Genomic DNA, 27,453 nt, shown 5'->3' with positions numbered 1-27,453 from the left:
TCATGACTTCCCTGGTGGTGCAGTGGTTAAGAATCCGCCTACCAATGCAGGGGACACGGGTTCGAGCCCTGGTCCGGGAAGGTCCCACGTGCTGTGGAGCAACCAAGCCCATGTGCCACAACTACTGAGCCTGCGCTCTGGAGCCTGTGAGCCACAACCACTGAGCCCGCGAGCCACAACTACTGAAGTCCACACGCCTAGAGCCCATGCTCTGCAACAAGAGAAGCCACTGCAATGAGAAGCCCGGGAACCACAAAGAAGCGTAGCCCCTGCTCGCCGCAACTAGAGAAAGCCCGCACGCAGCAACGAAGACCCTACACAGCCAAAAATAAATAAATTAATTAATTTTAAAAAAAGAAAGACAAGAAATCAACTTAAAATTATAAATGCTTTAATTCTTCACATTGATTGAGTTCTTTCCCTTTAATAAACTTTTGGCTTTTTATCTAGAAGTTCTTTCAGTTAGAAGTGAAATCATAGTTTTCCATCTATTTAATTAGTTTTTCTTCACTAATACTTACCTTTTACTGTTTTTACTGGAAAACTCAAATTTTTCACTGAGGCCAGTCTGTCTTGTAACAGTCCAAGGCAGAGAACAGTAAGTCATTATTGAGACGTTAAATAGACCTCTTTAAAAGGCAGCCTAACAAAAGCTCAGTGAGATGCCACTCCACAACCTGTAGGACGGGTATAATTTTTTTAAATTGGAAAAAGAGTGTTGGTGAGGATATAGAGAAGTTGGAACTCTCATACATTGCTGGTGAGAATGTAAAATGGTGTAGCCACTATGGAAAGTAGTTGGTGATTCCTCATTAAGTTAAATAAAAAATTACCATATGACCCCAGCAATTCCACCACTGGTATATACCCAAAAGGACTGAAAAGAGGTGTTCAAAAAAAACCATATGCAGTGATGTTCATAGCAGCATTATTAATATAGACAAAAGATGGAAACCATCCAAATGTTCATCACCTGCTGAACTGATAACAAGATGTGATATATCCATACAATGGAATATTATTCAGCCATAAAAGGAGTGAAGTACTCTATGTGCTGTGGATAGACTTTGAAAACATTATACTAAGTGAAAGAGTCGAACACAAAAGACCACATATTGTATGATTCCATGGATAAGAAACATCTAGAATATACCAATCCATAGACAGAAAGCAAATTAGTTGTTGGCAAGGGTAGGGAGACAGGGAGTGACTGCTTAATGGATACAGGGTTTCCTTTGGGGTAATGAAAATTTTCTGGAAAAAGGTAGTGGTGATGATTGGACAACATTGTAATGACCTAAATATCACCAAATTGCGTCTTTTAGAATGGTTAAAATGGTTCATTTTATGTTATGTGAATTTTACTGCCATAGTAAAAAAACCAGATTGATCCAAAAAACATTGCCGGGGCACCCTGAGCATTGTACTCTAAGGGTGAAGCCAGCACAGAAGAACAATGATGTCAATTTCCTAAATGAAAAGTTATTAATAAAATTGTCTTTTGTATTTTAGGCTTTCCTATTCAGGTACTTTCTATTGACACTCTCGTCCAAGAAGCGATCCAAGCATTTCACAACAATGAGAAGATCAGCGGAGCCCTTCAGAAAGCGGCCGAAGAAAAGGCTCTACCAGTTAGGCAAGAGAGTAGTAAAGAAAACCAGGCAAGTGAGATTTTAGTTTTCTTTTCTTCACCTCGTACATTAGAGATTTCCAACTGGATGGCATCTAAATAGATCCTCTAGACCAGAGGTTGTCAGACTTTTCTGTAAAGGTCCAGAGGGTAAATATTTTAAGTTTTGTGGGCCCAGAAGAAATATTGAGGATATTACATAGGTACTTACATAACGAGAGAAAATTTCAACTCCCCTCTCCACTCCCCACATACACACACACACATCAGTTTGCCTAGGTGGGCCATCCAGGGTAGTGGGCTGGCTTTGTGCCCAGTTACCGTCAGCTGGAGACATTCTCCTGAGGAAGGAGCCACCAGCTGGTAAAGCTGGTAAAGGGGTGGAGGGGCCCAATTGTGAGGGCTTGGAGAGGGGTGAGTGTTTTGGATGAGTTCACCACGTCACCAGCTCTCAGAATGGAAGTCCACTCCCGAGAGCCTGACAGTGGCCAATGGCAAGTCCCCATCTCGTAGACGCAGCCTGATGCCAGTCCTGGGCAGCAGCCAAGGAGGGTGCTGGAGAGGAGCAGACAGAGGGCGAGGGTGTAAAAACAGCCAGTCGATTTTGGTCCAGGGACCATAGTTTGCAGGCCTCTGATCTAGACTAGTAGATCTCAGTTTTGATGGGTGGCTGGTAGGGGAAGGTCTCTTACGGTTTACCTGCATTACCGTTTCCGTCAGTGTTGCATCTTGCTACATTATTACATAAAGATACTAGGGCAGGAATTAGGAGAATGTGCCCCCCCCCAGCCCCCGAGAATCATGGTGTGGTCCAACCTGCTCATTTTAAAGGGAGACAGTAGAGACCCTAAGCGTGAGTTGATTTGCTTGGGGTCAGAGGCTTGTTGACGGCTAGGCTGTGATTGGAATCCCAGATTCTAGATCCAGTACTCTTTTCCCTGCCTTATCCTGTTTCTGAAATTGAATAAATTAGCAGAGAATCTAATCCAGGTCATTTGCATGAGCTGCAAAATAAATACCGTTTAAACGTGATTCTGGAAAAAACTGGGAGAATTTTTCTTCACGGTGGGCTGCCTCTTCTCTGTTGTGGTACTCTGTATTCTAATCAATACAGTGATAGATAATGTACATGTTTTTCCTTTATTTCCCTTTTGGCTATGACTGACACCTCTAAGATTGTTCTTTCTAAGGTGGTTTTCCACAAACTCTACGTCGTTCTCAGCTCCCATTATACTCTCAAAATGGAAGTTGCTTTATTTTACATAGAAGTTGAAAGACAGATTATACCATGGGTTACTGTGTGTTTCTATAAGTACAATTATCAAATTTTGTTTGCTTCCAGAACTCGCTGAGCTCTTCTTAATATCATTAATGTTTTAGATAAAATAGTCTATGTTTTTAAACCCTACTTATAGACATAAAATTAAGAATGTTATTAAAATATGACAATGTTAAAATCTCTCCATGTGTGCTCGCATGTGTTTCCTCCCCAAAGGATCTGCAAAATGTATTTTCAGCTGAAGCATTACCAGAAACAGAAGATAAAAGCAAACTTAGTAAGTAAGATATCGAAACAAATCATCCATCATTTTCATGAGAGACAGATAGACAAACAGTAAGAGCACAAGGATGTGAGCACAAACCAGCTTTCAGGGAAAGAAAGGGGAGACGGGGAGGGATGCATGGCTGTCTACATGGTCACGCGACAGAGACAGCAAGATAAACCCAGACGTGCCTAACCACAGTCTACAACTGGGGATAAGAGATGACAATTTCAAAGGAATCTTCTCACACCCCTTCAAGTAGTTGCTCAGTTTTGCTGTGGTTTTGAAAACAGTCAGGCTAAATCATCATCAGTCTTCCTGGCTTTGCAGGGAGACAGTAGTTTATGGTTTCTTCTCACCCATGCAGCTGGGGGGAGTACTGCTGTGCTCTCTGCAAGCTGCTGCTTTGTTCACTGTGATGAGGAAGGCTGCGGCTCTGTCTCTTCCATCCACCTGAGCAGTGGTTCCTTAGATAAAGCTAAGTTTATTCCCAGCCTTCAGCAAAGCAAACAGAACCAAGCTTCCCAAACCCAATGAAAAGTTACCTCCCTGGGGATCTGGGCCTTAATCCTTCAGATCCTTGGTAGAACCATTGAAGGAAAACAATTTTAAATCTTAAATATCTTTTCTATTTGTGCTAGTAAGGCTCTGCCATATTCAATCGTGGCCTCATATTCTAGCATAAAATCGGTCCCTTCTGTGTCATCAGCACTCTTGCTGTCACCCTTGAACAATGTGCACATTTATTATGAGCAGGCAACTCCGTCAGAGCAGTCAGGTTTCCCATCCTTTAAAAGAACATAACCTGTCCCTTGTTTCAGTTATTTGTTTCTTACAAGATAATCTTAATTGATGTTTTAAACTATCATAAGTATATTTTGTGACATATTCTATTACAGAAGTCCAGTAAATTATAAACAGACTCTGAAAACTTATTTTTTCCACTGAATTTAACTAAAAAAACCCTCTGACTTCTAGAGTTTTCCACTTTCAGAAGTGTTTGTTACCTATAACTTGATAATCCAGGAAAGTACAAACATAACAAATTAACATCGTAATGACTTCTCTTGAGATCTTGGCTTGTTTTCCACAAAGAGAACCCAAACTATGTTCAAGTATTTCTAATGATATTGTTCTGAGTGAGCCATACTGGAAGGAAATAGCAAACACCAAACCACACGGTGGCCGGGACTTAATGTTGTGGAATGAAGGTAAACGCCATGCTGTGCTGATGCCTTTACTTCTTTCCTCTGAGTGTCTCAGGCATAGCTGAATCCAATAACCCACACGTCCAAAGCCATAGACGGTCAAATGTTGACATGGTTGTTAGCTGTAAATACCGGAGTATGTTCTTACCACTTTTTCTATTGCTAGGTACCAATACTAGAAAAACACCAAAAGCTAAAGAAGTCATAGCAAGTGATAGTTTCTCTGAAGTAAGTACTATAACCTAACTTTGGCTACTAGTGTATTGAAATGTGTTTTGGTTCATAGCCTTTTCACAGCATTTTCATCTTCAAATGAAATGAAACAGCAATGTGCTCCTCTTTGGCTTAAAATAAATCTGATGGTGAAATTAGCTAAACCTGAATCTACTTGATATTTTTTTATATTCTTTGAATCTAAAGCAGTGGAAATTGCTTTCAGTTTTGCCAGGTAAGAAAGTAAACACATGCTTTTAAAAATTTTAGACTTATGCCAAATTTATATTTATGTATTTTTATTTACCTCTTAATTTATGACTTTTATTTCCTTTCACAATTTCTTCACCTTTAAAGATTTTTTTTCCAGAATTTATCCTTAGACTTACTGTTGACTCTGCAGAATTTTTTATTAATCCCTGAAAAAAGGTTTACAACAATCTACAGGCTATTGCTTCTAATGCAAACTAATATTTCTATATATAGTATTGCTTTACTGTATATTGGAAACATTTTTGATCATCAAATAGAATGGTCAGATTAATCAAGTGGGATTTTATTAAATAAAATGAAAGTAAATAAATAAAAGTATATTTGATTACTTTTATTGTTTATTTCATCAAGGAAACCAGTTTCATAATAGTTTAGATTTCAAAACTGCTTAAAGATAGAAAAAGTTTTGGAAGAATATACAGCAACTTGTAAATGTGATGACCTATGGGGAGAGAAATGGGTTTAGAGAAAGTGATAAAGGGGGACTTATAATTTTTACTCTGTATATTTTAAATGTAAATTAGCAGAAAGACTAAGTATATTTTTATATTTACATTTATTGAGTTACAAATCCCCCAAATTCCATATTCAATTCAGTTCAAAGGGCATACTTTGTTCCATGCGTTGTTGTAAAGGGGGAGTGGGTATGTCAGTGAACCAAAAAGTCAGGGTTCCTGGACTTTATGGAGTTTACATTCTAAAAGATGGAAAGAGATAATAAACCATAAACACACAAATAAATGAATTATGTGAACCATTAGATGGTGATGATGCCATCAAAAAAGAAAAAGGAGGGTAAGGAGATCACCTTGAGAGAGTGATATTTAAGCAGATTGAAAGAATCACCCACTGGATCTGGGGAACCATTTCAGGCTGCCAGAACAGCTGGATGACAGCCTTGAAGCAGAAAGGTGGTTGGCCAGCAAGGTGGGGGAAGAGAAAGGATGAGGTTAGAGAGATGAGTGGAAAGGGAGAAGAATCAGGCCAGCCAGAGCCTTATAGGCAGTGATGAGGACATTGGCAGTAAAGGAGGAGCCTTTGCAGGGTTTTCAGTAGAGACAGAGTATCATTTGACTCATAAAATGTTCACTCTGGTGGCTGACTCTATTTCAGAATAGGCGCTAGGGATGTTCCTGTGGATATGAAGTAGCTTAATTAGACTAGCCTTCCTACAGATAACAATATAAAGGCTGGACAAAATACAAAAGCTAATTATCTGAGGGCCTGAAGCAGGCAGCAAAAAAGCAAACAGCAAAAACCAGGCAGAAAATATATGGGATTTGACCATTGACAGAAGAATACTTCAGTGGGCAAAAGCCAGGCGTATGCAAGTTACCCCAGAGGACATCCCGCATCTGCGTGCCGTGAGTGGTTAGAACGTGAGAAGAAAGCCCTCATCTCTTTGATTTAAGATATTAGAGAGTGAAGTTTGGGGATGCCAGAGCAGCTGGTAATTAAGGAGGAAGATCTTGGAAAGGAGGGAGTCAGAGGAGGAGCCCCGAAATCTGCATATACATTTTCCTTAAACGCTTGGCTGGTTCCAAAATTGTGCTAAACGATCACAAGTGTCTTCACCAGAGAACACGACCATTTAATTTTTTTCCCTCCAAATATTTGGAATCTGACTTTTAAATTAGCTGTCCCCTACCATTGTTTATTTTCACAGCTCACTGTGCGCGCTCAACTTGGTGCAAAATCAGAAAAGTTGCTGAAGAAAGGAAAGAGCATATCTGATACATTGCTAGTTGGCATCATGGTAAATGCTATTAAGTATGTATCACACTTTTCTCTTTTATATCTATTTAATATGTTCTTTATCAAATAGAGTTGTATAAAGAATAATACAGAAATATTTTTATGTTCAGCATCTAATGAATTTACCTAAGAAAACACAGCAAGATAAATTTTGTGATTTACATGTCTATATTTCACTCCCCCGCCCCACCCTTTACCAACCTTGACTTCATTCACCCAGATGTGAATTCAGGTTAAGTTCTCTCCTGTGTGGGGAATTCAAGGAGAAATTAGATATTTGGGAAAGCCAAGGGATTTGGAGAAGAGAGACCCTAACTATGTGGTCACGGGCCAGTGTGTTTCCTCATTTTGTGTTTCTGGAGGAGGGAGTGACCCCTGCAACACAAAGGCTGGGCAGTGCAGGGTAGGAAGGCCATGAGAAAGTAGAGGTTGCACAGGCAAGGACTCACATATATGCATAGCACAGAGATGATGTGCAATAAGGGTAAAGAAAAAATTTAAGTAGGCTATAATATTGTAATTCCTCCTTTCTAAGGATAGAGGATTCTCCTCAGCCCTCCTTTACAATACAGAAAAGAGAGAAATTAAAAGAATCGATAGGTGCTCGGTTGATCCGTGTAATAAAGAAATGAGGCTGAACAGGCTGGAAAAAGGAATCAACAAGGCTCCTGTTGCAGGGCGTTGCAGAGCTTCGAGTGAGTGAGGGGTTTGGGGTAGCTCTGCTGCCTGAGAAACGTTAAGACCGAGAGATGTGAGAACAGGAGGTTTTGGAGAAGTTTTGCCAGGCATCTGGAATGGACTCCCCCTTTAGAGTTTTCTTAAGAGACCTCATTAAAGATTTAAGTTGCCTCTCAGTTGTGATGTATCTTGGACTGATTACTCTTTGAATGCAACACTGAAGAAACTGGGCTACAGTGATGCTATTCTCAAAGCTGCAAGGGATCTCATTCTAATAGTTGCCACATTTTTCAGTACTGGAATAAGCCATGGGAGTCCTTGTTCAAAGAAAATTGTATGTGAAAAGCATCAGCTGTAAAGCAGATCTTAGCTGTGGTTTCACTGAAGTTGGAGTGTCTACACCCTATCCCCAGAACTCCACTACCCTCCCACCACCACCACCACTACCGTCATCCCCTCTGCCCCTGAGGCACCGTTAGAGAACTGTCATCAGTTTGACATCCTTTCATTTAGTCCAAATGCGTCCTCTTTCAGTGAGGAAAGGAAGGCACGTGGCAGCTCAGTTAGGCAATCCAGTCACGTATCTGGTTAGTGGCGTAGCGAGAACCAAAGCCCAGGCCTCCTCACTCCCTGTTGTCTGGTGTCCTCACACTACAGCATGACAAGTGTGGCCCTGACCTTCTCCTCCCTCTGAAGTAGCTCCTGAGACTGGAGGTGGGAGAAGAGGTCCCTCAGACCTGGTAAAGTGCTCAAGAAATTTCTCTCCTCTAGCTGAGGCCAATGAATCAACAAACTCATTCTGTGCAGAATGCTTACCACACTCTGGACAAATTACCAAAGCAAAATGCAGGCTTTCCTTTCTCTTCGTAGCCTAATAGGGGTAATAGGAGCAGTGACTTGAAGGCAGCTTGATACTGTGGAAAGATCACTGGATTTAGGGTCACGTGCAATTTTATGACTTTGAACAAGTAATAAAACCTCTCTGAACTTTGGTTTCCCCCCCTTCTTCCTTGCCACACTGATAGAAGGATCATGTACAGGCACCAAAGCAGACTTCCAAGCCTTTAGAAAGGGATTCTAATTGTTTAAATGAGTTTTAGCAGAGAAAGAAATGAAATCATAACTTTTTATCCAAAAATCAAAATCTTAATCTTACATCATTGAAGGGTTTTGGAAGAGCAAAGTTGAAGTTTTTTTCCAATTTAAAGAACTAAAATAATTCCTGGAGCACCTATTCTCTATAGAGGATGCTGCACTGAGTACAAAAACCAAAGAAATGACCTGTACCCTTTAGCAACTTATAATCTAACTGAGATAAAGAAGACTCACTTGAATTTTTCTGTCAAGAAATATAAGAGTTAAAAATTGTGTGGTGAAGTGAATGAGGGTCCAGAGGAGTTCAGATCAGGCTGTTATGACTCCATACTGGATTGGGTGGGGTAGGAAGAAATTTCTAGGTTGGCGATGTGAGTATCCACCATATGCTACACTCTGTGCTGGGTTCTCAAAATGTGTCCTTTCAGTTCATCCTCACCAGCATCTTGTGAGGTGTGTTATATTATCCCGCTGTATAGATGAGGAAATTGAGATTTTCAAGAGGAACAGCCTATGAATCCAGCTAGGAAGTACAATTTATACTCACATAACAGGGAGGAGATCGGTGTGTTCAAAGTGAATGGTTCAAAATTGTGAGAGAAGAAGTTATAGGGAAGTAAGTTGTGGCCAGTTCATTTTAAATACCATGTTATGGCTTCTAGAATAGAGTTGGAGGGCAGCAGGGACCCACAGAAGGATTTTGAGCAAGGGAGCGATTGTGGTACATTAGGAAACCTAATTCTGGCTGTAAAGAAATAAAATTCATGCAGAAGGAGGTTACTGTGAAACTGAAAGAAAGATAAAGGCAAGATTTACTGTGTTATTATTCCTAAAGGACTTGTGTCTATCAAAATGTTAATGATTTGTCCTTTCCTGATTTAGTCAGATACCTATATATAAAGGCTGGATCCTGGATGGCTTTCCAATGACATTAAACCAAGCGAAGCTTCTGGAGGAAGCACTCACAGGCTGCAACAGAAACCTCATAGAACCGGAGGGAAATAAATCACAAATGTCCACATTGGCTGTTGACCCTACAGCTTCCAGAGAAGTGCGTCTTCCCCCTTCTGCACTGGATTTTGTCATGTTATTAGATATTTCAGATAATTCCTCACTGAATCGCATGAATGACATCATGGGTAAGCTGGACACCTTTTTCAAAATATTCTTTTCTATAATTCAGAGCTCTTTCTTTTTCTTTGCCTGAAAGGGTGAATATTCCCATTTACAATTATAAGTGGATAATAAAGAATCCATTTAGGCTTCCAAAGAATTACCTAGTCCAGCACAGTTGCCTCCTGGGGCTCCGTCAGTGTTCAGCACTATAGCCCAAGCCTGGAGCTCGTGGAGAATTCCATGCCAACTACAAGCATCTCATTCAACCCTTCCATCAACTTGGCAGCTCCCCTGGCAGAGAGGCGCCCTCCTTTTCGAGGCTTGCATACGTGGAGGAGCTTCCTGTAGCTACCTAGTACATCCTGGTGTGCCACCCAGATGAAACTCATGAACCACACTGGTGCTGCAGGCAAGCATCTGGTAACATCCTTCCCTTGGATTGCGTGTTAACTGAGGAGCAAGTATCCGTTGGCTGCAGTCCTTCCACACTGGGGTCAAATAGTCTTGCCAAGATTCATGGTTTATTTAACTACTTCTCATTGTTGAAATGAAAATATTACTTTATTCCACAAATTCAGTGGTTATGGGTAAAAGCACATATTCTTGAACCCTGGCTTTCCAGGTTATTAGGCATTTGACCTTGGGAAAGGTACTTCATCCTTCTAAACCTCCATTTCGCATCCTATATAATAGAATGCTTCATTGTATTGTTTTGGATATTAAGGGAAAACTGCTTCTTTACTCACAACACTTCTGACAACAAAGCTGTGTGGGTTTTCCATACTACCCTGTTCTCCAGTTCTTGAAAAACACCCACTGGGGGTCCTATAATTTAGGCTAATTCTGGCACTAACTCCCCAGGGTTATCACAGGTTTTCACAGGTTAAGGGCTCAGTCCCACAAGACTTCTCCCCACTTCAGATGCCAGTCTCAAGTAGTGGATCCCCAGGTTACCCACACTCCTGTCTGACCTGACTACAAATTGGGGGTTTCCATGACCCCTCCTCAGGTCTGATAATTTTCTATAATGACTCACAGAACTCAAGGCAACACTTTACTTACTATTACTGTTTTATTATAAAGAATGCCATAAAGGATACAGATGAGCAGCCAGATGAAGAGGTACATAGTGCAAGGTCTGGAAGAGTCCCAGGCTCAGGAGCTTCTATCCTCATGGAGTTTCGGGGGGTACCACACTCCTGGCACGTGGATGCATTCACCAACCCACAAGCTCTCTGAATCCCTTCTTTAGAGTTTTTATGGGGGTTCCATTATGTAGGCATGACTGACTAAATCATTGAGCATTGGTGGTCAGTCTCTAGTCCCTTCCCCTCCTTAGAGATCAGGGGGTAGGACTGAAAGTTCTAGCCCTCGAGTCACTTGGTTTCTCAGGCAACAGGTCCTACCATCCAAGAGTCACCTCTTTGACATAAACTCAGATAAAGTTGAAAGGGGTATATTATGAATAAAAATAAATGCTCCTTTTACCTCTATCACTCAGGAAATTACAAGGGTTTTCAGAGCTCTGTGTCAGGAGCCAAAGTCCAAATATATATTTCTTATTATATCACAATATTACAGGCATTAAATGAGATAAATGTTAAACATTTAGGATAGAATCTGGTACATGATACTAGGCACATAGTATCCACTAGGAAAAATAGTGGAAGACTTTGAAATGAACAAAAGATTATTGGATACCCTTTCATTAGAAGGTTGAGTACTGTCTTTTGGACCCTGAGGAGGGTCTGGTTTCAGAGGGGTCTATGCCTTTCATTGGCTTTGACTCAGCTCTTCTGTAACTATAAATTGTAGGAGACTTAATAGTATTTCAAATGATTCTGGTTCGTGAACATGCAGATGAATTTGATTTAATTAAGGTAAAATTAATTTCTATACTTTGCAAAGATGATTCCAAATATTACATTGCTGTATACATAGTAACCAGTCTTTCATCTATTACCATCTACTTCAGCATTCCTGACTACCTGTAAATAGGTCTGTTATTCAGATTGTCATTTGTACTAGTTGTAACATCACATCTTACTGGTTCCCTCATTACTTGAAAATTTAGATGATGTCATTTTACATTTGTTTGAGTGTCTTGATTTTACCTTTTTAAAAAACTGCCCTTTAACAAGTGGTAACATCATTCTTTCATTACTGCTGTTACTACTAACACAATGACATTCGGAGCTAGGAGAGACTTAGGGGATCATCTATTCCAGTGCCTTTATTTATAGGTGGAAATTTAAAGCGTGAGCACTTGACTCATCCAGCGCCACACTCTTCCTTATTTTGAGTTTGTAACATCTTGAGATCTTCCTTTCATTGTTTACTTAAATAAAATGACAAAGCCATTAGATATGACTTCAGCTGCTGAGCCCAGTAGTTTAAACTGGATGCTGTCCATCAGATCTCAAAAGGGAGAATTTACTTCTCTCCATACAAGGGAGCTATGCTGACAGTAGTGATGATTCCGCTTGTTCAGCCAAGTTCTCATCCCTGTTCAGGATCATCTGACGGTTGGCAAAGAATACTGCCAATCCATGGCCATCTACTGACGGAATAAGGCCCTGAACTCAAATCAGTCTGACTTGCTTTCAAGATATGATGAGTTATTAAGTACACACAAAGACCTGTGGGTGAGATGGTCCCTGAGAGCGGATTATAACCCTACAAGGGCCTTAGAAGTTTTGCCTACCCTCTTGAGGATCCCTAGGAAGCATTTGTTGTGTGTTTCAAAAAATAGAAGGAAACCAATTGGCACAAATTTTTCAAGAAATCTACTCAATCCAGTGTGAGTTCTTTCAATTCCCTATCAAAATCACATGACAAATGGTTCTGGAAAATGTATCAAAGCTGATGTTAGCATCTAACTAGTTTAATTTCTTAATTCTAGACCACTTACTTATAACTAGGCTCAGAATTGCCCTTTATTCACTACGACAGGGAGAATTTTTTTTGTCAAGTTTTTTGTACATATACACATAAATAATCTTATTTATCTACCCTCAGAACTTAGTGTTAAGCACTATTAATTTTTTTATTTTTATATGTATTTCTAATCATATATATTCTAGGTCTGAAGTGAACTGAGCCAACTACTAGATTAGGTTCTTCTAAATCACAGAAACTAGTATGAAATCATTGAGTTTATAGTTCTTACATGTTTTGGTCAGGAATGAGTAGGCTAAATATGTCCACAACTTTGAAACTCTATCTGCAGCTTTTATGTTCAAGTATTTTAAGTTAAGATAAAGTGTGACTCTTACATAGCTTAAGGTTTTTCTTTTTTAGAATATAAGATTGGAATGGCCATTGAAAGATCACTTTGCCAATTTGCTCTCCTCATCTTAAGCAAGACCCCACCTGAACTCTTTTGGACAGATGAAATTCTATCCTTCAAAAATATCTTGTTCATTCACATATTCACTTATTATTTATTGCGTGCTTGCTAAATGCCAGACACTGTGATTGGCACTGGTGATTCTGTAATAAAGAAGAAATGGATCCTGCCTTCAAAGAATTTAGTGGAAATTGTAGCTAAGGAACCAAGGAGTTATAGCATTGAGTTGTACTTCCAACACGGCAGCCAATAGCCACAGGTGGTTATTTAAATGATTTAAAATTAATAAATTAAAAATGCAGTTCCTCAGTCACAGTGACCACATTTCATATACATATGTGACTAGTGGCTATCATACTGGACAGCACTGATGCAGAACATTTTCATCATCTCAGAAAGATCTGTCTTATCAGATAACACTGTTATAGAGTGATGGGAGCTAAAAGGGTGCCGCTAGTAAATATTTATCTAACATTTATAACATGCCAGGAACTGACAGTACAGAAATGAAGGGCAAGTCCCTGTCCTCGAGTCGTTGACAATGTAGTGGGAGAAGAAACAAAAGTAAGCTGATTATTATAATATAGTCACTTATATGCTATACTAGGTGAGCCCAGCATGGGAAGAGATTTACCAGACCAAGACAGGGAGGAAGGGCAAGGGAATTGGCAAGCAGGGTCCGTCTAGAGAACAGCAAGTTTATCCTTAAGACTGAGAGGCAGCAGGGTGTGGAAGAGTGACAGAAATGAGCCTGGAGGGTAGGCAGGGGCCAGCTGAAAAGTCTTGCCCCAAGTTAAAGTGTTTGAACTTTATCCTGAAGCCATGTGAGGTCACCGAATTCTATTAAAGCTGATTTAATGCAATTCAATATGCTTTTCGTAATGGTCATTCTAGCTGCAGTGTGGAGGATGCCTTGGAAGGGGAGTGAGACTGGAAACAATGAAATGAGTTATAAAACTATCACCATCTGAAAAGCAACAAAGGCATTAAGACAGCTAGAGAGGCAAGGTAAAAAGAGTCAGCTTCAGGTGCTATTTAGGGGGAAACTGTAGAACTTACTGATCAGTGGGGATGGGGGCATTCATTTTGTTGTGAATTTACTGCAGGGAGAACAGGGTGACTTCAAGTTGTTGACTGCAACAATTTTTTGAATGATAATACCATTCACTTAGACAATATGGAAAGAAACACAAGAGTCTCTTTAGGGACATGTTGAACTTGAAGTACCTGGTACCTATGGGACTTTTAAGCTAAGATGTTCAGAGGGCAGTTCTATAAATGGGTCTCGATGTCAGGAGGGAAGTGTGTACTAAAGTTAAGGGCTTGAAGGTAAGACAAATCATCTAGGAAGAAAAGTGTATTTTAAAAAATACCCAGGATGACAGCCAAGACAGCTAGTGGGGAGAGCAAAGGAAGAGGTGTTTAGAAGCAGCAGCTAGAGAGAAAGGAAGAAATCCAGGGAGAGTAATGTCATATAAGCCAAAGGAGGACAGATTTTCAAAATAAAGGTGTTATTCTCTCCTCCTCCCAGACCAGTGGGCTGGGGTCCTGAGGCCTGGGCTGGGGTGTGGGAGCCCAGTCACCAGCATTGCCTGCAGCATGGCCCTGCAAAGCTTGGGGTCCGTGGGGAAGCCTGAAGGATATCATCACAGCGAAGCAGCCTTCATGAGGCCAAAGGCAAGCGGCCTCAAAGACTGAACATCAGTCCTGCTAGGGCTGGGCAGAGAGGAGTGGCCCAGACTCAAAGCCAACTGGTAGGAGACCAGGAGACCTAAGGAGAAGGTTCAGCCAGTGTGGGAGCATAAGCTTTTGTCAGAAAGGAAGAGTACGTGGCTGCCTGGGTTTTTAGCCAGTGCCTTGGGCCATTAGTCAGCCTGAGAGGGAACAGTGGTGTTCATAATATGGGGAGAGGTACTGAGAGGCTTTGAGTGCAGGCTCTGGATGGATAACTTTAGTCACTTATAGTGACTGAAAAGAAATATGAGGGGGCTTCTAGGGCTGATAATGTTTGTTTCTTGATCTGGGTGCTGTTTTCAGTTTGGGAAGTCATTGAGCTCTATAATCATGTATGCATTCTTTTTGGCAGGTATAGTTCAAGAAATCGTTTAAAAATTAAAAAGAAGTTCAGGGCTTGGAATTAGATTGACTGGAATCAAATCCTTTCTCTGTCATTTATGAACTATGCCATTTGGGACAATTTTAGGATCACAATCCTACTTCACAAGTTTTGTTGTGAATATAAAATAATGTAATACAGTCTTCCCTCAGGATTCATAGGGGATTAATTCCAGAGCCCCCTCAGATACCAAAATCCAAGGATGCTTAAGTCCCTTATATAAAACGGTGTGATATTTGCATTGAACCTATGCATATCCTCCCATATACCTTAAGTCATCTCTAGATTACTTATAATACTTAATTTCCTCTTTTTCTATCATGAATGTAAAGGGAGAACAATCGATCGCTATATCCTGTGAAGGTCCTTCATTTTCTTGAACACTATTAATTCGCTCTTCAATGTTCTCTTGCATTGACTGAGTAATCTAATTCCTTTTACTGTAGTTCAAGGCTTTTTTTCCTCTTTATGATTTTCCATTTATTCTGAATTCATGAGTATTCTGGACTTTGTACCTTAATCCTGAATAGGACTCAATCAGAGAAGTTGAGATCGTTTTTGGTTTTGGTCTCTTGTCGTATATTCCTTTATGTCTCTTCTAGAAAAATCATAGAGTTTAGAAAGAAAGATAAATCGCTTTATTGTACTGTAATATAATATCCACAAATAAGTTGCATATTTGACTTTATGGCCACCCTGCTATTTCATTCTTAGCTTTTACAGCATGGTGTTGATTTTCTAATTGTTTCCTAATTTGTTATTCATGACAAACCATTATTTTTCATTCTCATCTCTTCAAGGTCAGTCCCAAGACGCTCTACCTTAAAACTACAGCTCCTCTTTAATGTTGTATTTTACCTCCTTTTCCCCAATTTCCAAGGGAAATTTGAATGCTGATCCCAAAACTATACTTTTTCAACATTTTGTTAAACATTTTAATTAATATTGGACCAAAGGCAGGACCATGTCTATTTGCCTTTCTTGTATCAGTACCTTTCAGCAGTGCTACTGCAACTTTGACTGCTTTAGCAAATTGTCTAATTAAGTAATTTCCATAACATAGCTGAAGCATTTTCAAGTGAAACTCCTCATGAAGACATCAATCAACGTGTAGCTGCTAAAAACCAAGATGTGGATGAAGACCAGAATTTAAGAGATCAAATACAGCATAGGTTAGTTTAAAACTCAATGTCTTGCTTCTTGTTTCTTACCCTTTGAACAGACTGACAACTAGTCACTTTGGAATCATCAGATCTAGAAAACAAATGTATTTCTTAGCATTCAGTCTTTTACAGGTAAAACAAAACTAAGTAGCTTTGATGTTGAGTGAAATATTTATGTGTTAGCTTTTATATTCAGAGCACAAGTCATCATAGTCTGGGAAGAAAAGAATTAAATCAGGCAACATTTCCCTTTATGGCTACATGAACTTACAAGTTCATTATATGGAATCCTAATTCAGCCCTCATTCAGCAAATGCCAATGAAGATCGTGGAATGTCAAAGAGCTAGGCATCAGACTATAGAGTGTAATTCTAAAATACTTTTGTGTTACTAAAATGAAGTTATGCTTCAAAAACCTTCTTTCAATCGTATGCAATTTGCTCATTGGAAAAAAAATTAGACAATTTTTTGAAACCTTGAGAACTCTAAAAATATGAAGTGAATCAGGGAAGAGGAATTTGAGCTACATTAAGCCTGTCTACTCTTGGAAGACAAGGCTGTTTCAAAAATCATTCCAAGAGTATATTTGAGTAAAGCAAATAAGTCAGAACCATCTATACTTACTCAAAGGTCTCTTTAACTTCTTTAAGAAAAAGTAGGTGACCTATGTGGCCCAGGCTGTAGCTACCATCAGAAGGGTGTTTAGAGTTTAGTCTGCTATGAATATAGGTGATGTTTCCTTAGATCTTCACTTAGAGACGTGAACCCACACTAAAGGTTTCCTGAAATGATAGAACTGCCAAATCTTCTTTTCCTCATTCATATACCTCAAAATATATGGCTAGACAGCATTAAATGATTTCTTCTTTAAAGTGGATAGTATTTCATTGCCTGTAGATTTCTCAAAGTTGCTTTTTCAGATTTTTTGGGGGAACTTATTTTTTCATTACATTCATCAGATAAATCATGCTTAATGTTACTCTAATCTTTCAGTCAATATGCTATATTCATAGAACATTTGGGTTTTGCAGAATTGTAGGCTTCTTGGACAACTGGCCTTTATTGGAGCAATGGTTTACAGAGCCAGAAAACATTTTGATAAAAATGAATGCTGACATAGATAAGCAGTCTTTGTGCCAAAAAGTAAAGGAAACGTTTATGACTGAAATAATGAAAAAAGAGAATAAAGGTAATTACAGTTCTTTATAATTTTGAGCTTACATAACGAAAATGTGTGGTTTTAATGAATTTAGGAGGAAGTGAAAATGCGATTGCAAATTTCTCTCTTCTCTTTGGATCATACCATCTATAAGTATCTTCTACCTCTGATTTTAGCTTTCCACTGCAAATGTTTCTACATCAAAGATTTTTCTTTCTTCATTTTAATTTAATTTAATCAAAAGAGGTCATCTTGCTGAAAGGTTGTTTTCAGGTGAAAAAAATAGCAGAGTTAAAATTAAGGATGTTATAGAGAAGGGTAAAGATTTCAATCTGTTGACCTCAGCATTATAAGGAAACAATGAGTGAATTATCCTTTTAGGATGAAAACGCTAGGCAGATTATTCCCCCCAAATCTTTTTGTGTTGGTATGAATTTACTGACTATTAACTACTTATTTATAAGCTTGCTCCTGGGTGCATCTCACCTACATTAAACCATCCCGACCTCCCTCCTCCTTCATTCAACCAATAGTAATTGCCCATTAACTTTTCACAGTATTATTGGAATTTGTTATTGAAAGGAATTTTAGTCTCATACACTGCCAATGCCAGACTTCAATGGAGATCTTACCTTTGAGAAATGAATTCAGAAATAAATCTTTCCCTTTTGTTTATCAATCACCCCTGACTATATTGACAACTGCAATTTCTTGGTATAATAAAAAATGGTCAAAATTAATAATATCACAAGGATTCTAAAACTGCCTTGGTAGCATGCTGTCTCCCATCCCTAGATTTATGACCTAACTACTATAATGTATCGATGAACTGACACCAAAATAGTGCATAGATATAAGCCACAGTCACCTTGGGGACCCAGGAGCTCACACTTAGAAAGACAAGCACCCACATCGAAATGTCCGCTCCCCAAAAACACCCATGTGAAGCTTCCAGACAAAACAAAAATCAACCCATATATTATATAAGAGGCTTAACATGTTATTTAACACTCAGAAATTAGGCTGAGAGGAGGGAGGAAACCTCTAGGGTCTTGATTGGGAGGCAAAAGCAAACCAATTCTAGGCTGTAGCTTCAAACATCTACCAATTAGAATCAGTGTTTTTGCCAGCTATCAGACTCACTTCAACATTTTCCTAAAGATTTTACATTCTGATCACTTATTACATTAACAGACTCTACTGCCACTTATTTAAGATTTACATTCCACTCAGTTAATTATTTTTAATAAATATTATGTCATTAAAATAATAAACATTTACCTAGCCCAGTGCTCTGTATTAAACATCCTGATTAAGCTAAAAACAAAAAATAAAAGGATACGGTACTTCTATAAATATTCTGCTGTTTAAAAATGATCATAATATACTGTTAAGTAGGGGAAATCAGGTTATATTTAAATTGTCCCTTTTTTGTTTTTAAAAGTATGTCTATTATTAAATATGTAGGCACAGAAAAGAGTCTGACAATATATGCTAAGAAAAAACAAAATTCAACCCAGTAAATTCAAAGCTCTAACTGGTTTTGTTCAACTATTCGTGAACTGGGCAGCATCCCATCTAACAACTAGAAGGGCACTTCGTGAAACAATACGAATGGAAGGCTTTTTTAGATAGGAGGATGGGGCAGGGAAGTCATTAGCAAAAGGGGGGAAAAAAGGGTTATTTTGGGCCAGGACATCTTCTTTTTGGAGGAAGGGAACTGCAGGGGTCTTTACCATGCAGATTGCCTCTTCTTTGCGGGGCTGGGGATATATAGAGAGGACCCACATGACAGATCACCTCATTAGCGCTGACCAGAAAATTCCAAGCTGGTTGATTAAAATTACATTTCTGAAGAAGGTAGAAACTGCAACTGAGGCAGGTAGTAAGTCTAGGTTTGGTATCGTGGGCTTTATGTGATGCCATTTGTGGCCTGTGGTTTTCTCTTTAGCCGTACAATCCTTGATGAGGGAGAAGGATGACAAAGAGTCAACAGGAAATTTCTCTTTCTGCTTATTTGTCTAAATTGTGGGAATTTTTAAAACAATAATTATATATCACTTTTATAATCAGAAAAAAAAATCCAGTTTGAAAAAAAAAAATCTAATAGAATGAAGCCTCCTTGCCTTGCTGAATTGAAAAGAATAATCTGAGGGAAAAGGGAGTATGGATATAAAAGCCATACATGGGGCTTCCCTGGTGGCGCAGTGGTTGAGAGTCCACCTGCCAATGCAGGGGACACGGGTTCGTGCCCCGGTCCGGGAAGATCCCACATGCCGCGGAGCGGCTGGGTCCGTGGGCCATGGCCGCTGAGCCTGCACCTCCGGAGCCTGTGCTCCGCAACGGGAGAGGCCACAGCAGTGAGAGGCCCGCGTACCGCAAAAAAAAAAAAAAAGAGAGAAAAGAAAAGCCATACATGGGTGCAGTTATTCACTGCCCCTGCTACAGGGGTAAAGTTGCGGCCGTTTCCAGGGTGGAGGGCTGGGAAGTCAGGAAGGGTGGGGAGGGCATGCTGGGAAGAGTGAGCCTGAATCCCGAAAGGCAAAGGGCCATAACAACGATAGGAGCCTAGACCTTCGGGAACCAGCCCTGCTCCGCCCCTCAAGCCCCTCGGGCTGACTGTCTGCTCTGCCTGGAGCACACATTCCCTGAACCTGTTCAAGTCTTTTCTCAGATGCCACCTTCTCAGCGGGTCTACCCTGCAAAGCACTCTGGTTAAATAAACTTTAAGACCTGCCCCACAGCACTCCTGACCCCCTTTACTCTGTCCTATTTAGCTTCACAAGGCAGTGATTTTTCTCTTTTGTTTTACTTTTGTATCTCTGGCAACCACAACTGTGCCTAGCATTGTTCGTATTATTATTATTACTGACAGTACTAGTGTAGTTTTACCTTATTGTTATAACCCTTCCTTTTCTTCACGGCACAACTCAGATTCAATAAGTAGTTGCTGCATGAAAGAATGAAATGCTAAGACTTAGTTGTGTACTGAGCACCGTTCTAAATGCTTCATATGTATTTACCCCTAGATGTCGGTGCCGCACATTTCTTTTCCCTTCCGTGTCCTTCCGACATCTTCTCTTTGTGCTTTTTCACCTTGCTTTTCCCCTGGAAATTTTGACATAATTATTTATTTTTCTATCGCAACACACCAGCTACTTCTAGATTGTTGGTTTGACACATGGCACAACAAGCCTTCCCACCTGATACACACACACACACACACACACACACACACACACATCATCATCATCATCATCATCATCATCATCATCCCCATCAGAGGCAGGGTAAACGGTATTTCTAACCAGGCAGAGAAGACTTCAAATCTTAGTTTTAAGGACTGAATGATTTAAAGGAGATCCCTAAAACATGAAGTTCGCCCTAATTCAGTAAGAGCAGTTTTATATTAATTTAGGTTTATCTTAGTTCAAGTGAAATAGTAGGTGTCTGGAGCCGCTAATAAAAGTCCATTCTTATCATCCTTTTGAAGTGAAAAAGAAATTAGAAGAAAAGGAAGCTAAGGAAAAAGAAGAAGTTTCCCCAACTGAGGCTACATCACCTCTCCCCCCTCCTCCTGAACCAGAAAAAGAGAAGGAAGTCCACGGTCAGCGTGAGCGTTCCAAAACTCCTGCTGCAAAAGGAAAACCAGCATCAGGTGATTGACAGGACGATTTCTAATCCTGTTTGCCAGTTTCTCATTTTCATTTTAGAAAAGAATTATAAATTATAGTACCAGTCCATTTATCTAGATTCAGGCTTTGAGCAACTTCAGTCATATGAAAGCAAGCTGTCTGCTCTGATGAAGAGGAAAAGCAGTAGTCACTGACAGCACGGCTGTCACAAAGCGGAGGTACTTTACTGTGTGGGAAGGAATGTGGAGTCCTCACACCCAGATCTACTGATTAGAATAAGACCACAGATGAGAGGAGGGAAGGCGCAGAGAATACCAGAAGGAGCTTAGAGCAGATCAAGAGGACAGACGTCTATTTGCAGAGTGATAGAGTTGTGTTTATGTAAAAAGCAAGACCATCTTCAGAAAATGAGAGTTAGCACAACCTGTTGTCCACAGGAATAAGGAAACATACCAACAGCATTCTTCAGAGACTAAAACTTATAGGCAACTGTCACTCTTCAGTGTTATGTGATTATAAAAGGGTAGAAACAAGCACCTGACATCTCAGTAAACTTGTATATTTATAATATATAACATACATGAATAGAGTTTGTATAGAGAATATTTTTTAGCTGAAACCACTAAGGACCATTAAGTTACGTGGTAGACAATATAATGACAAAAGTAAAATCCTCAATTGTTGAAATGTGTGATATTGGGAGAATGCCAGGATCAGTTTGGTTCTGTGTGTATGAAACAAATTTGGCTCTAGTAGCTGGTTTTAGCTTTGTAAGTAGCTGGCTGTGCAGTTACACAAGTCTACCTAGGTATTCCTGATACTGTGTCATGATTGCATTTCTAAACTCCATAATATTTCTACTTCGTGGAGATTTGAGATGGGTCTGATTTTTTTAATTAGATTTATTTATATTAAACAAATTCACTTGAAAACTTTAATAACATATATTATGGTCTATTAAAGACCGTTGTACTTCAATAAAATGGGGCTTAACTAAAGGCAAAATACGCAAATTCTAAAAAAAATATTTTATCATTTGAAACAATAAAGCACAAAGCAATGAATTAACCATACATACTTTCCCCATTAGAAAAACAAAGCAGTGGTCTGAAGGACAAATGGAAACCTTAAAAATGCTGCTTAGCCAGGGAAGACAGTTTCCACAGAGGCTCAAGGGAGCCTGGAGTTACCCATCTAGGCCTTTAACCTATGGCCGTGGCCTCCCCTCCCTTTCCTCCCCCCGGCCTCACAGTCAGGAGTATCTGTGGATTGGAGCCATTCCCTGAAACCCATCTTTAGCATTTCTGGTTACAACACGGTTCAGTCTTTAAATTTCTTAAGTTTGCTCGTGACATTAAATAAAATTGTATACTTGAATACAGTGCATTGGATGAATAATAAAGCTACTGTTGCTTCAAAGAGTGGTTGTATCTGTCTCTTTTTTCCACCAAGGGCCAGGTTAGTGCCTGATCTTTAAAAATATATAGAAGAATTAATCCCCAGGGGCCCAGTTACTGCCTTCCAACGGCAACGCATCATTGCAAGATCTCAGTGCTAGTAGACGTTGATGAGGCAATAGCACAGGCTGCACTGCCCTTACAGCTCAGGGAAGCTGGGATAAATGATTTTAGGAAGGGAAGTTCCCAGGTTTGTTTATTTTTATATAAATAACTTACAGTTTTTTTCAAAAGAACATACTTGCAGAACTAAAAGCCTAAGGCTTCTGAACAAGCCCAAAGCAAACATCCAATTACAATCTTCTTTAAAAGTTGAGAAGAAAAGAGAAATTATTTACTAAAAAAAAAAAAGGGTGGAAATAGGGTAAAGAAGGAAGCATAGTACACTAAGTACTAAAAGTCATTTTGTCCAAATATAGTTCTACATTGTATATGAGTCTGTTGACCTGAAACAAATAGAATGCCAGATATTTCTCCAGCAAAGATGGGTTTATTCAGAATTAGCAGGAAATTATAATTCGGGGTCTGCAACCACGGCAAGCCATGTGCAAGTCTCCACATGACAAGAGAAGGAGAATGCTTCTATAGAGGGGAAAAGGAAGTTGGGAGGGCCATAGTACTTGATGAGTCCATGGCTTTTCATTGGCTGAGTTCTTGCCAGGAAAGAAGAGGAGTCTTCCTTCCTCCTGTTGGACAATGCTGTCCTCTTAGGGCATGAGAGCTCCCCCTTCTGGTTTCCTGACTCTATTTATTTGTGCTTTCTGTTTATTAATTTTTTACAGTTCTGTATTTTATATCTGCTTCAAATGCACTTGAGATTAAATTTGAAAAACTTCACAGGTATGTCCCATTAAAGGGTTTATTATCAAGTCTACTACCAAATGTCAGAATTTAATTTAAAACTCAAGCTCTGAGTGTGACAGAGTATGGTAGTGCTTGCTATCCATGCTGCTAGGAATATATTTTGCAATTTCAGAATACATTTTGGAAATAATTTTTAAAAATAGGCAGAGTGCATGCTATCCCCAGCAGAAATGAGACTTGCTCACAATATTTTATAAGTTCAACATCTTAGGTGTCTCTATTTTTACTCTCTTTGCTGTTGCCTTTTGCTAAAGTTTAGAGCAATGGTTGGTTACCCAGAGTATTGTTTATTAAAGGAACTAAGAGCTTATCGAGACTTTTTTTATTAGGCTTATTTCTAAGAAAAAAAAAGGAACTAATTCAAATGTTTGGATTTATTTATTTATTTATGAATGAGTTTGGTGTTCAACTATTTTGATGTTTAAAAGTCCTTTTATGGAGGTTAACAAAGTTTCAAGGTTAATCCTTCTTTCCTTGTCTTATTTCTTTGGAATCTTGGTTTTTGGAGCTGAGATGTTTAAATGTTAGTGATATGAGTTATGTATTTACACATTCTTATAACTAACACTTCTAAATACAAAGATAGGTCAGATGATCTCGCCATCACAAGCATTTAAACTGTCCCATATGTGCATTCTTCCAATGAAGGAAAAAAAATCAAAACAAAAAACTGTAGCCCAGGGCAAAGGGAGGAAGACGACTGAACTTGTTTGGTAAATTATGTGGGATGTAGTGATTTTTTCAAAGAACTAATTATTATTTGGGACATCTTATTGACCTCCAGTTCATCAGTTTCCCATTTTCCCCTTTCCAATATATTTTTGAATTAGATTCCGGGGAACCCAGCATATATATTCCCAAACCATCCTTTGCATTACAAGTTACAGTCAATGCACAGTGGAATGTAGACGTCACAAGGCAACCAAGTGTGGGGTCAATAGAAGTTCAAGGATGCTCCATAGCAAAGCAATGTGGTTATTTAACTCTTCTTCAAGGTGTTTTGGCATCATTCTTATCACAGACCCAGTTGTCTTATTGTATAGGGATCATTCCAGTGAACTATATCCAAATAGAGCCATCTGCTTCAAATGGACTTGTGACTAACTTTTAAGATTCTGCAACTATGTTGCACTAAAGAGTTTACAATCAAATTCACTACCAAATGTTGATATTAAGCTTAGGACTCAACTTCTCAATGTCACAAAATAGAATAGTACTATCAGGGCTGTCATTCAAGAAATTTCAATCCACAGTCTGTCTTCAGATTAATTTTAACTCACAGTAAAGGCCTAAGCCATTTTAGGCAGTTCACAAATATAACTGTTTTTGAGAAATAGCATTTGATTGCTTACAAATCATAGCCCAGGATATTGAAGAAAATCATCAATGATAATTATGTGTTGAATTTTGTTTAGAACCCCTGCATGGTAATCGAGAACCTCTTCAGGAAGGAAAAGGGAAGAAAAGTGAAACTTCACTCCAAAGAAAAGGTACAGATCAAGATAGATATGATTAAATATAATTCTGCATTTTATAATTTTCAGTGAAAATAGCTATATTTATGTAGTAGTATACACTGAATACCTCTCTCAGGCATTTGTAAACCATAAGCCCTTGCCAATGAAACAGAACCTCAGTGTTTCTGTAGCCTGGGTCTTAGCAAAGGTCCTGCTAAGAAAAGTGATGCTTGTGAGGAATAATTTAGAGAATATCTAAGATACAGAATATCTATTCATCATAGATATTATAGGTGTTATCCTTGGGCTAAGCTATGCCATCAGAAAACTACATGCTGAACCATATTTTCTTGAGTCCCCCATAGAATTGCTTTCACTGATAAGCACTTTGATATAAAGTCCTCAACACAATAGCAGTGGAGCTAAAACATTTATTATACCAATAATAACCTGGTATTTTATTTTCTGAAGAGATAGTATGCCCACTACATCATTCAGTCACCCCTATGTGAAATCCTAGGTGGGAAATTTCATTCAGAATCAAGGAACTGGAAAATCTTTCTTCCTCTGCATGGCTAGATAGTTAGCACCTCTAAATGATAACACTTCCTTTTCTGTTTTGGCTGTCTAGAAGTACAGAAACAAATTCGTGCCTATAAGATTTTAGTATCTGCGCAAGGACCTAGATCCCAGAGTCTGCTTTCTAATTCCTCTCCTGGTTTTGACCTTCTACTTTAAGTTGCATTTTTCCTGACCCTACTTTCTTTTTTTTTTTCTATTTTATTTTAACTATTTCTGTGAAATAAGGAGGATAAAATTTTGTAAATAATTGATAGTTGGTAGAAGAAAATAGGCTTTAAAAAGCATATTAGTTAGATTGTACATTGAAGCTGCTACACCAACCAATGAAAGATTGAAATGCAGTTATGGACACATACAGTTGACTTTTGCAGGGTACATACAAAGGGGGTTGTCATGAAGTATGTACCTTTGTTTAATTTTTCATTACAAATTGCTAGTGTAGTAGCAGCCCAAGACTGTGCCATGTTCACAAAATGATGGGCTTAAAAGGATCTTGATTTTGGCATTTAAAGATGCATAACCATGATTCTCAAAGAATCTTACCCTTCTCTGATTATATGACCTGATAGGCATATATAACTAGAGTCATTGGTGAGTTAACACTGAGATGAAAAATGTACCTATAATTTTGGCTATAATTTATGCTCTGCTCTATCTCACCTGTTTACAAATAGGAGAATAATTTTCACATTTACATTATGCATCCCTTGCTTTCTTATTGTGATCAGCAAAAGCAAATGAAGGATCAGCATAGAATCATCAAAAATAGGAATTAAATATATTTATGCATATTAGGTGAAAATCGTCAAGTTAGACATAATAATTCACATGCTTTGAGAGCATCCTTAGATGAAAGTATACACACTCAAACCATAAGCAACTACAAGTTCAACCAGTAAAATATATATTCACTGGAGTCATGCAGTTAGCTCAGTTTAAGTACCTCCAAGAACTTTCAAACATTTTTTTCCTTTTATTTTACTATTGTGTTTCTATTTCCATAAACACAATTTCTACTGTGTTCAATAATATTTGAAATAGGTAAACTCTCGATCAATATTAGAAGTCTTTCTTTTACATAGAAATGCTGTTGTTTTGGCATGTATAACAGGATTTCCTTCATTAAGAGGAAGTCTTAATGATTTTAATTCTTAATATTTGGAACTAATTCCATTGGGGGTGAACACTATTGATTGGTTATCTGTTTACCTCACAGGCTGTTTGACACCAATTATACTGAAAACATCTCTTATGGTTTGAGGAACCATCTCCTTTTTCCTTCCTTCAGACTTATCATTGTTTCCTGCTATTGGCATCTTCAATTCATCCCTATTTTTCTCTGTGTATTAGATCAATTCCAACCTTCTCCCTCCAAAATCTTGACACGGAAATGCCATTTGCAATTGTATTTATGGTGTTCTTAAAGCATTTCTTATTATCTTCAACCATTTGCCATGGCCCCGTTTTACTCCTTCATAAAATAAGGGCTTTTCAACTCTATGACCTTACATAGGAGGTGTTAATTAAGGGCTAAATGAAGAGTTTTCCTTAATCAACCAATTTCAGAAAATGCTGAGTTACACCAAATTAAAATGTTTTTCATCTCAACTGAGATAGATGTCAATATAGATATGTATCTTCTGTAATCATCTACCTCTAAGGCAGTAGGAGATACACTATGCAATATCCCAAAACATTGTGGCTGCAGAACTCTCTGTTGGAGGGGTATCCATTGGGACTAGAGCTCTGTGGAATAAATGTTTGGAAATCATGATCTCTTTAGTTCTTCTGGCCTGCCCATGTATTAGTATTGGGACTGTCCCAGTGCTTGCCTTCTGATCTGACTTAAAGTTTAAGTGCTACCAGGCCACGTAGCAATAAATGTTATGTCAATGTTATAAACATTAATGACATTTAATTGGAAAGACATGGAAGAACAGAGAAAAAAGATGAAAGTGAAATGGAATTGAAAAACCTAGATGCATCTACTAACATGGTGGCTCTTTAAACTCAGTCCTGTACCAGCAGCACCTGCATTACCTGGGAACTTATTAGAAAAACAAACGCTTGGTCCCACCCCAGACCTACTGAATCTGAAACTCCTGGAGGGGTCCAGCAATTTGTGTTTTAATAAGCCCTCTAGGGAATGCTGGTGATCC

At 38.8% G+C, this 27,453-nt stretch overlaps 1 protein-coding gene across 1 annotated transcript in view; it reads left to right on the top strand.

Annotated features, from left to right (window-relative positions):
- The window catches only part of SPEF2 (sperm flagellar 2), a 171,720-nt gene that overhangs the window by 63,510 nt on the left and 80,757 nt on the right, over positions 1–27,453 (top strand). Inside the window, exons 11-19 of the mRNA XM_060007077.1 lie at positions 1,513–1,661; positions 3,105–3,186; positions 4,549–4,610; positions 6,535–6,638; positions 9,279–9,535; positions 16,041–16,149; positions 17,172–17,329; positions 20,793–20,957; positions 24,671–24,745. Coding sequence (XP_059863060.1) covers positions 1,513–1,661; positions 3,105–3,186; positions 4,549–4,610; positions 6,535–6,638; positions 9,279–9,535; positions 16,041–16,149; positions 17,172–17,329; positions 20,793–20,957; positions 24,671–24,745 — 1,161 coding nt within the window. The remainder of the gene's footprint in view (positions 1–1,512; positions 1,662–3,104; positions 3,187–4,548; positions 4,611–6,534; positions 6,639–9,278; positions 9,536–16,040; positions 16,150–17,171; positions 17,330–20,792; positions 20,958–24,670; positions 24,746–27,453) is intronic.

The sequence above is a fragment of the Delphinus delphis genome, chromosome 3 (genome assembly GCF_949987515.2).
Source record: "Delphinus delphis chromosome 3, mDelDel1.2, whole genome shotgun sequence".
Taxonomy (NCBI): Eukaryota; Metazoa; Chordata; class Mammalia; order Artiodactyla; family Delphinidae; genus Delphinus; species Delphinus delphis.
The sequence above is the reverse complement of the archived record's forward strand: the minus strand, read 5'-3'. Positions and strand labels throughout refer to the sequence as shown.